Source organism: Polistes dominula, unplaced genomic scaffold (genome assembly GCF_049000335.1).
Source record: "Polistes dominula isolate Pdom_NZ unplaced genomic scaffold, Pdom_raw_medaka contig_11, whole genome shotgun sequence".
Lineage (NCBI taxonomy): Eukaryota > Metazoa > Arthropoda > Insecta > Hymenoptera > Vespidae > Polistes > Polistes dominula.
In genome coordinates, this window is record NW_028301154.1 from 2381614 (window position 1) to 2392435 (window position 10822).

Here is a 10822-nt window from a genome sequence, read left to right on the forward strand (position 1 = left end):
GTAATAGTAGTAGTAATAGTTGTGGTAGTAGTAGTAGAAGTAAAACAGAACTGGAGGCGTCGACACGGTGGTGCGACAGTTGGTAGATGCGTATAACCCTCGTGGCAAAGCTTATTTCTCTGATATCGCAAACCGAGCACGTTTCTACCTCTGCGCCATCTCCAAATCCGCGTGTACCGGTTCGTTCTCTTTCTCCACTATATATCTATACATATATAGACACACCACCATACCAGATTACTTGAAAATCCTCCTACTGTCCCTTCTACTTCGAATTTTAACAAAGTATGCGAACTTTCCTGGGTTTCGTCATCGTAAAAAATAAAAAATACTATGCTATTTTTTACCTGTAACTGTTAGTCATAAAACTTAGTCTAGCATTCAACATTTTGTTAAAAATAAAAATTCTTATGTTATATTATCTCGTTTATAAATGAAAAAAACGGAATGCAAGTGAGTTTGGGTTAAAGACTGTATAAAGGTTTCTTTCCTGGCTCAAACTGGCTCTTCTCGGCATCGTAGGAATCCGATCTATATAGTAAACTCTCGTAGTATAGTTTTGCTTCGCGAATCGACTGGAAATTTACATCTAAAGGAGCTCGAAGAGTTGCGGAAACGCGAAGTGGAACGAGAGGGTGCAACTGAAGAAACGGCAGGACGAGGGATAGGTGAGGGGAGGTCTGTGCTGCCACTTCGCTCCTTGTTTTTATTTTCTCGCAATTTCCTTGCAGGAGCAGAACGGAAAGCGGTCTTAAACGGAATTAGCACGCTTTACTGCTCTGCCAACCTTGTACAGTCTTTCTCCCACTCCCAACTCCCCCCTTCCAAACTCTTTCTATCTCTTTTTCTCTTTTCTTGATAGGCGAAATTCCTTACCGTAGTTTCCGTTTCGCAAAACTTAGCGACTGTCGTTTCGATAAGACTCTACCACCTCCAAACGAATAACACCACGAATTCTACCATTTACATATTTTTGATACTTTAAGAAAAGATTATAAATTGATAAACTATTTTTTGATTGCAGATTTTGCGTGGGCGATCAATTTTATCTCTACGAGAATAAAATTCTTTGCGAGTATCATTACAAGGAAAGAGTATACTTTGCCAATATGCCACATCCGCCACCGAACGATACCCTAGCACATATTAAAAGACAAGTCACGCATCTTCAACCTCAAGTAAGTATTATTATGAACTTTCAAATGCATGACAACTAAAATTTCAAGATAAATAACTGAGATGACCATTGATGTAAGTAATGACGTGTGAACGATGACGTAACGATGGTAAAAGGAATAGAAAGGTAGGAAGGAGTTAAGGTATCTAAAGAGGAAGCTGCAGGAAGGAATAGGCAAGAAGGAAACTCCTGAAGACGTAATCCCTTAAGGTGGGTTAAAGTGGCAGGTCGCTCATCCTGACCCTCTCGACAACAAAGGACTCCCTCGAGGCTTCGGCTATGCTTTATACCCTGACTACCAACGTCTTCTAACTTAGGATATCGCGTGTCCTTATTAATTAAGCTCGACCGTTAAGCAAGCCACGCCGCATGCCTTAACGATCGGTGCCTCTTCTACAAGAGTATACGTTAGATGGAACGTGCGAAAGAATTTTCTCTTACTAAAAGGATTCTCGAGAGGAATTACATTGGAATTAACGAACAAAAGACACTATCTATGTGTTAAATTAATATATAAATTCTTATGTATACATGAAACATTTATTTTGAAAATGTATTCCATATACTAAGTTAAAAATATGCAATATGATTTATTTTATACTCGTATTGAAGTGAGAAAAATTAGATAACTTTAATTGTTTGTATCAGTAAACAGAAAAACTATAAGAAAGTTTTAAAGATAAAAAAAGAATGAAAAAAAAACATGGAAGATAGTTGAGAAGAACGAGGACTTCCGGAATTATGGACTCATCGTCGTTAAGCCTTTTAGGATTACGTCTTCTTGATTATCCTAAAGCAACAACCTTGCTTCAAAACAATATCTTAAGCTTCGGGCGTACAGAGTAGGAAGGACCTCGCCGTGTCTGACCCAACGAGGATCAGATCTACTTAATCCTAGTTCTCGTCTTGCAAGGATCTTCGCCTTATCCTTTGACGTCACCTTTTTAGCATAGAATTTATAATTTATTATACGATAGCTTTAAAACCCTCTTTAATAATTATCAAACAATTAAATGAAATAATTAGAAGAAAGAAAAGCACTAAAAAAATACTATAGATAATAATTTGTAAAATTTATATATATAAAAAGAAGGGGAGAATGTCTCGTATTTTGTTTGAAGCTTATTTTAATTATATTAGAAAAAATAATTACCAAAAAAATTACATATATAGGAATAATGAATAATAAAAAAATGAAATCGAAGAAAATAATATTCTTTTTTTATTTCTCATTATCCGGAAGGGAGGTCGAAGGTCGTGAATAGTTAACACACACTGGAATCATACGCATGCACGAAGTAACGAGGTCCCTGTAAGCCGATGATATCAGCAGTCTCGGTAACGTGTACTACTTATAATATGCAAATTTCTTCCCTTTCCCTTTTCCCTTTCTTGTCTCTCTCTCTCTCTCTCTCTCTTTCTCTTTCTCTTTCTCTTTCTCGTCCTGTCGACGAGCTGCATGTAACAACGGGGTTGCTAACCCTTTGCGACTCTATTTCTATGCCACGTAAGTGTTCTCAAGTAAACTAAACGCGCTTAAGTAAGTAAGTAAGTAAGTAAGTAAGTAAGTAAGTATGTATATATGTATGTATGTGTCAGTAATTTCCCTGTATATTCTGTGCGTAGCTGTGTGTGTGCATGAATACGTGTACATCACGGGTGCAGTTTTAATTAACATGAAATGTAACGATCAAATAAAAACTTTGTGACATTGACATTTTTTTATAATTAGTATACATTTAATACTTTTAACACTTTTACAACAGTAAGTAAGGTTGATTCTTACGTCACCTGAAAAACTTTAAACTGAGTTTTAAGTAAAGTTGTCATACCGTGATAATAACGTGTATATAAAAAAGTAACGTGATAATAAAATTGTACACATCATCGTCATTCTAAAGATTTATATTGAAGTGAAGTATTTAATATATAATTATTATTATATAAAAAATGTCAAAAAGAAATTTTTATAAATGATTGTGTAAAGAAGAAAATAAGAGGTAAAAGAGGAAGCTAATGTCGATAGGTTGAGCATAGAGAGCGAGAGAAAGAGAGAGAGAGAGAGAGAGAGAGAGTAGCATGCTAATGTCATTTTGGCGCATCTATTAGACTAAGCCTCTAGACGGATCCCTCTTGACATCTCGTTCCTTGAGCGTGAATACCTTCGATATCATCGCAGAGGGGTGAGAGTATTCGAGACAAACCCTCGATGTTATATACCAAACCATACCATCAACCCACCATCGACATAAGCAATCGTTTGAGATCGATCGTCCATCTGACATTTCATGGTAGAGGAGTTCGATGACTCGTGAACGGGAAAACGGTTAACTTCATCAAATATTCGACTATCACCGCGAGAAACGAAAAGGATCTTAATAATATAAAAAGAGTCCAGTTACGAAAAAAAAAAAAAAGATAAAAAGAAAAAAGAGAGAGGGATGAAAGGGAAGAGAAAGCGTTAAGGTCCTTAAAAACCGCGAAGAGGGTTCTCAGCATCGTTGAGACAGCTGCCACCCTGTTTGTACCCTCCTTAAGCTGTACCAATGCAAGGGTATGAGGGGGTGAAAGTGGGGGAGGAAAGAGACTACTACACCGTTCGTTGAAAATGGGGGAAGGGTAGTTTTTCTGATTGCCTGAGAACAGCCAGCTGTCTCGATCTTTCTTAGCCACCGACACTCACCACCAACCAATACTAACAGCACCTTGCTAAAGGATCCGTTTTCTTTTCTTTTCTTTTTCTTTTTTTTTTCTAGCTTCGTTCGTTCTAAATAATGCCGCGAGAGGCAAGAAGAAGAAAAAAAGAACCACACAGTTTACGAATAACTCTCTACACGATCCTTTTTTCTCTTTCTTTCTAAAAAGAGGGATTGAAGAAGAAGAAGAGGATAAAGAAAAGAACAGTTTAGTCATCACCCTCGATAAATCGAATTAGGATCCTTCTTTTCGTAAATCCCTTTTATTTTTTGACCCCCTTACTTACGATCTTTGCAATCAATGAAGTAACTAACAGAAAACGTTTAATGATGTTTTAAAAAAAAAAATAAATCGGGTAAAGTATTCTTAAATAATATTTGTGTCGTTTTTCTTTTTATGGGAATACGAGGAAATAAATTATCGGAGAGTAGAAGGACGGGTAAGATGAAGGAAATCATTGAAATCTCTGTGAAGAAAGTTCGATCGTAGGAAATAAAAAAAATAAAAAAAAAGAAGAAGAAGAAGAAGAGATGAAGGCGTAACGCGCTTAAAATTCTCGAAGAACTTTTATTTCGGTCTAATTTTCCCCTTGGGATCCGGCGCAATGCGGAACGACGAGACTCCTCTCCTGTTGAGGAAAGAGGAAAGGGTAGGATAAGAAATAGAAAGAGAAAAGGGAATGAAACGAAGAAGAAGGAGATAGAGAGAAGGGGAGAAATTTCGAAACGATTATCTGAGTTTTAAAACAAACTCTCGAGTGTCTGTAAAGTCCTTCGCGAATCAGAAAGGAGGAAGAAGAGAGAAGGGAGAGAATAAGAAGGTTGCTTTAAAACGAGAGAAAGAGAGAAAGAGAGAAAGAGAGAGATATAGAAGGAAAAGGGGTGGAATCGCCAAGAGACCAACTGGTAAAGTAGAGGTGGTTACTGGTGGTAGTGGAAATGATGGTGGGAGGTTTTGAGAGGTGAGATAATATGCTAATGCCAAGACGTTGGCTACATGGGAATTTAAGAGGATCAATGTGCACCATGGAAATCGTACAGGGAATAAGATATTATGATAACTATACCAGACTTCTAAACGATTAGATACTAAGTTTTATTTAAGTTTTATTAAAAAGGGATTACTTTTGGTTAATCCAATTCACGGAAATATAACCCTTTATTGAGAATTTTTTTTTATGAAAATATTGCTATCTACAAGGGAACTTACTTTTGACTATTTAAACTTGTGCAAAAAAATTATTCATAAAAATGTATTCCCTACCTTTACCAACTCACCATGTATTTCCATAGAAAATTCTCAAAACTAGACTATTTTTCCATAAGCTCTAGCAAGAGTGGTCCTACCCCTTAAAGTTAAAAAGTGCATTCAACCGAAACGTAAATTAACGTTTTGCGGACGAACGACAAACATTTATACTCAAAGTAAACTATCAGCGTATCCAATTAACTAATATATGCGTTCTATAATTTCAAATTAAATTAATATCCAATGCACAAAGTAATAATTAATAATTAATATACTCTATTAACGGAAAATGTTTATTTATTTCGAATAAAATTATAATAGTAACACCTTTATTTATCTAATAATTCATTGGTTTATCGATAAAATACGAAATGCGCGACAAAAGTAACTTATTTGCATTATAAAGAAAAATGACAAGCAATATCCTTATCATTAAATTTTATTTATATTTAAATAAAAAATAATTCTAATAATTAATTGTAAATAATTTTATATTTTTAATAAACATTTTATTCATCTTCTACGTGCTGTTCACATGAAATTTAGCTAAATGTACATATAGCTATATACACGAGATAACTAGTAATAGTTCTCACTCCTTCTCGTTCTCTCTTTTATGGGAAAGGGCAGCTTGCAAGCTTACGAGAGATTATGAGTTTAGTTGCGAATGAATTCTCTTGAAACAACGTTATAAACAGTTGTGTAACCAGATAATAAGCTACTTTAACATTCTAAAAGAGATTCCTGGATCTAATCAAATAATTTTAATTGAAATCTAGACTTTCAAGAATAAAAAAAAATAAAAAAAAAAATAAGTAGACAAGAAGGTTGAAATGAAAGAAAATGGATAATGATAGCTCTCAGTTTAATTTTGATCTAGGAAAAGATGATGATTGTGGTGGTGATGGTGATGATGATGGTGTTAATTTTTGCACGAAGTAAGAAGTATAAAGAAGTGTACTAAATATCAGTAGCAGAATAGGAATGGCCAAAAGCAGTTACAGAACAACACACACCTGGACTGTTTCCCAGCTACGGGAGATCAACGGACAAATGACACGCGATTCTCGGCAAACCTTCCCACTTCTTCCCCCTACCTTTTTCCCCTTTTCATAAAACGAGAAGAAGAGAGAGAAAGAGAGAGAATTTTGCCCTTCTCAAACGGCAACTAAGCAACCCTCCAACCTCCCTACCACCCTTCCCTCCCTGGAGGGCCGCATTTACCATCGTCGTTTGTAAACTGCTTTCGTTTTTGCGATTAATGTCTTATTCGCGGGTTAGAATTCTCTTCTTTTGGTAGAAGGAAGAGATCAACGGGGACGAATTGGAATAAAAGGAATTAGAGTACACTGAACCAGAACAAGAAATACAAGAAATAGAAGAAAAAGAAGAAGAAAAAGAAGAAGAAGAAGAAGAAGAAGAGGGATAGAAAGATATAAGAAAAAAGATTTGGAGGAGGATACTTCGTGCGTGTAACCTGCCATTAACGAGACTTCTATATACCGAAATGAAAGAAAGAGAAAGAAAATTTGGCTCTTTTCTGAGAAGGGGAAACAACAAATGAGCCTTTCGATCTATTACATCTTATCTTAACCTTATTTTCCCGTTTGATTTCAAACAAAGGATACTTTTGTTAATTAACGAAATATATATTTTTCTGGATGCGAATACTCTCACGATTTACTAAGGAAACACACACGAAATATAAATGAATGAATGTATGAATGAATGAATGAATGAATGCATGAACCAAAATGATCCAAGAAAGTTTTCAAATTGTTGAGAATAGTGAAACGCGTGCCATTTGATTACAATGTCGGCAGTAAATCCACGACCATGGCAATTCCTCCTCTGGCAATTGTAGATAAAACTTGAATAAGTCATAGACTTAATTTAACCCATGCTAAAAGTAAAGAGAGAAAGGGATAGGGAAAAAAAGGAGATAGAAGGAAAAGGGACGATGGTCTCTCTCCTCCGTCGCCTTCCACGAAGATTTCTTAATTACGTACCGGAACTCGTTTAGATGGAAAGAGAAAGAGAGATAGTTCTTAAAGAACAGAGAGAAAGAAAAGAAGCAAAGCTTTTGGAAAGGGTTCTCACTAGCTACGGTTAAGATTTAGGGATTCCTTCTGGGAGGAAAGTCACCCCTTGCTAGCGCAAGCGGCAACGGAACGATAAAGCATTTCTTTCACGACGCTTTGTCATTTTTATCGTAATTATTTACGAGTTAATTACTTCAACTCTTACTTCTACGTTTCTACTACTACTACGTAACCTCTTTCTCTGAAGATGAATTCAAGGACCGGAAAAATTCTTCCTAAAATATATTCTAATATCTACCAACCTACTTTTAATATATACAGAAGATTATCTTTTTTTTCGTTTATTTTTCAAAAATGAATGATTTGAAATAAAATAACAAAAGGAATAAGCGAGGTTATCCCCTGTTTACCCTTTTTACTATTCGTCTTCGTAATTAAATTGGTACGATCGACTCGTAAAGTGTGTTCGTAAAGTAAGAAGAGCTACGCAGAAAGTAGCAAGCTGCCGTGGGAAGATCCGTTGTTTCGTCAAGAGGGAGAGAACAGTCGCACGGTCTGCCGAATTTTAAGCCTGTATAATTTAACACCTTTAACGTAGTGGAGTTAAGAGAAAAGGGACCCGTCGAGTCTTCCAAAATGTTCTACGGCTAAAAAGAGAATGAGAGAGATAGACATTGAACGATGAGAATACAGATAGGAAAGGAGAAAGAGAAAGAACAAGATAGGAAGTTGAAAGTTTTCAACAACACTTACACCTCTATCCATGGCTACATCTTCCTCTTCTTATTCCATCTATCCTTCTCTTTCTACATTAATATGATTTTCAAAATAGAGACAGAAGTTAAAGTATAAGGTAAAAGGACGAAAGGTAGGAAGGAATGGAAAAAGAGGGTTCTATAGAAATAGAAACTACCTAATATTGAGTTGTACTACTGAACGAAAAAAAAAAAATAAAATAAAAATATATTTTAAAAGGAAAATAAATCGTTCAGCTTTGATGGGTAAGAAATATATAAAAATAATACCTATCAACTTTCTTTCTTTCTTTTTCTTTTTTTTTTTTTTCCTTTCCCTTTTTTCTATTTCTTTTTCTTTTTCCTTAACGTAAGACGAAACGATAGGCAATAATCGTACGATCCTTTTTTTCTTTTCTTTTTTTTATTTTTCAGACGGTATCTGGCGGAGGTCCTCCGAGACAGGCGAATGGGGAAACAGCCCATAACCACAATGGATATCCAGCACCGGCTACATCAAGCGCTCACAACGTTCTCAACCCCATGAATAATTTAAATGGTATCAATGCGCAAGCACCGTACGATGCCAAATGACAAACGAAATAAGCGCCGATATACACGCGTCTACCTACGCCTACTACTATTACTACTACTACTACTACTTCTAATACTACTACTTCTACTACTACTACTACTACTACTACTACTACTACTACTAATACTACTACTATTAGTATTGCTGCGTACAATTAAACAACACCTACATTTCTTAACATACGGAAATAATAAAACGAACAGAAAGACACGTACACGCACAAACGCATATACGTATATACAGTGAGTCACAGAAATATTCGTACATATAAGAGGGAGGATGCGAATACTTCTGTAACTCACTATATATATTTCTAAACATGTACAACATGATCAAATTTTGAGGAGAACAAGAATAAGAGTATGAGCGTAGTTTATCGTCGTTATTATCGGTCAATTTTATTTACGCATTTTTACTTGAATCACAAGTCTTCGATTCGAGAATAAAAAAAAATACAGATGATGATGATAATGATAAAAAAAAATCCTTTTGTGATTACTGCAAAGAGAAAAGTAAGAAACGAAAACTCGTCCAAAGTCAATTCCGCGAGATTTGTTACGATCCATCGATCATTTATCGATCATTTTGCGTTGAGATGAAAATGAACAAACGGGATCGCGAATTATGACGATATTTAAAAAAACGAACTGATAAGATCGATCAATAAAAAATAAATAAAAATAAAGAAAGAAAAGAGGAGATATTTCGTTTTGTAGATAGATAGTTATGAATATTATCTTTATGGAAAAAAAAAAATAAACAAAAAAAAAAAAGAATAAGAAAGATAATATAAATGATAATAATGGTGCTTTTTTCGAAGTGTATCGATCGTTCGAGAGACTTCTTCGATTACGAATTTTCTCATAATATTAACCGGTGAAAGGATAATGTTAAACGATGTGTATAAAATTAAACGATAAAAAAAAAAAAAAAAGAAAATAGGAAAAAAGAAAAAAATGATGGAGAGGTGTATCCCTTTGTTGTTGAATTTTAGACGAACGAATTATTGTAACACTGATGTATGTAACATTCACCGAATAAAATCATTTCATTGTTTATTAATTATTCAATTAAATTTCAAGACAAAATCCTTTAATTATATTTATTTCAGGACTGACCGAGATCAACGTACACCTACATAGGTAAATATTTTATCTTATTCACGTTATCTCAAATGAATTAATCGTAAATAAAGTTTCCCTACGTCGCGTTGCAAATTAACGAGAAATAAAAATCAAATAAAACAACAAAAAAGGGAATATAAACGTAAAGTAGTAAACGATGATATATCGAAGAAGAATTTGAATCACAGGTTGGAGAAGAATCGAGGTTGAAAATGTTTTGGACGTACGATTCTCGTTCTCTCTCTCTAACTCTGATACTTTCTTTCTTTCTATCTTTCTCGTATGGCACCCTCTTGGGGCTCATACGTTATAGGGTGACTTAAGCATTGTTTCAACTTCGAATCTCTCGACAGAGGGCCGGATTGATGTCGCGAACTTTTCCTTTGCCTTATTTGCGAGTCAGATAACGAGGCTGAGTTATGCGCAAAGTTCGGACCGTGTTCCGCAAAATTGCCGGGCGTACACTATCGCCCAAGAGAGAAAGAAAATAAAAAGAAAGAAAGAAAGAAAGAAAATGTTTTATTTCTCTCAAACACCATACGCTCGCTTCGGGGATTTGTTGTCTGCGCGTACTCTCTGAAGAAATTTTCTCCAATCGCGATAACAGCTATATCCTAAAAAGAAGAAGAAAAAAAAAGGAAAAGGAATGAAAAAGGACCGTTCTTTTGCTACTTTGATCGCCTACGATCGAAAAAGAAAAAAACGAAACAAAATTATTCGCGCATATCTTCTATTTATTCATGGAGATTCTTACTTTGATTCTGATAGATCTTTCTTTTTCTTTTTTTTTTTTTACGAAGGTGGAAGAAGGTTTTACGCGTATATAATATTAATATATTATAATATTATCTCACGATAGATAATACTTATTTTTTCTTCATTTCTATTGCATAGTAATATGTTATTTCATTCTAATGTATCGGATCTTGATTTATTTATCTGTGTGTGTATGTGGGTGTGTTATAAATAGTATTATTCATTTACAATTAGATGGATTTGAAAATGGTTTCATTCGAAACCGATTGAGAGAGAGAGAGATTTTGGGACCAATAAAATTTGCAATTAGTGGCATTTGCGACAAGGTCACATTTCCAACCAGTTGAATTTGCGATCAGTAAAAGTTGTAACTAATAAAATATACTACCAGTATAGTTTACCCTTAGCGAGAGATTTCCAACCGATAATCAAATTTTCGACTAACACAA

General features: G+C 34.8%; 1 protein-coding gene across 1 annotated transcript in view; it reads left to right on the top strand.

Annotated features, from left to right (window-relative positions):
- LOC107072908 (LIM domain only protein 3) overlaps positions 1–9555 on the top strand; it is an 82653-nt gene extending 73098 nt beyond the window's left edge. The window contains exons 5-6 of the mRNA XM_015333222.2: positions 1025–1178; positions 8334–9555. Coding sequence (XP_015188708.1) covers positions 1025–1178; positions 8334–8492 — 313 coding nt within the window. The 3' untranslated portion in view covers positions 8493–9555. The remainder of the gene's footprint in view (positions 1–1024; positions 1179–8333) is intronic.
- Positions 9556–10822: the final 1267 nt, after the last annotated feature.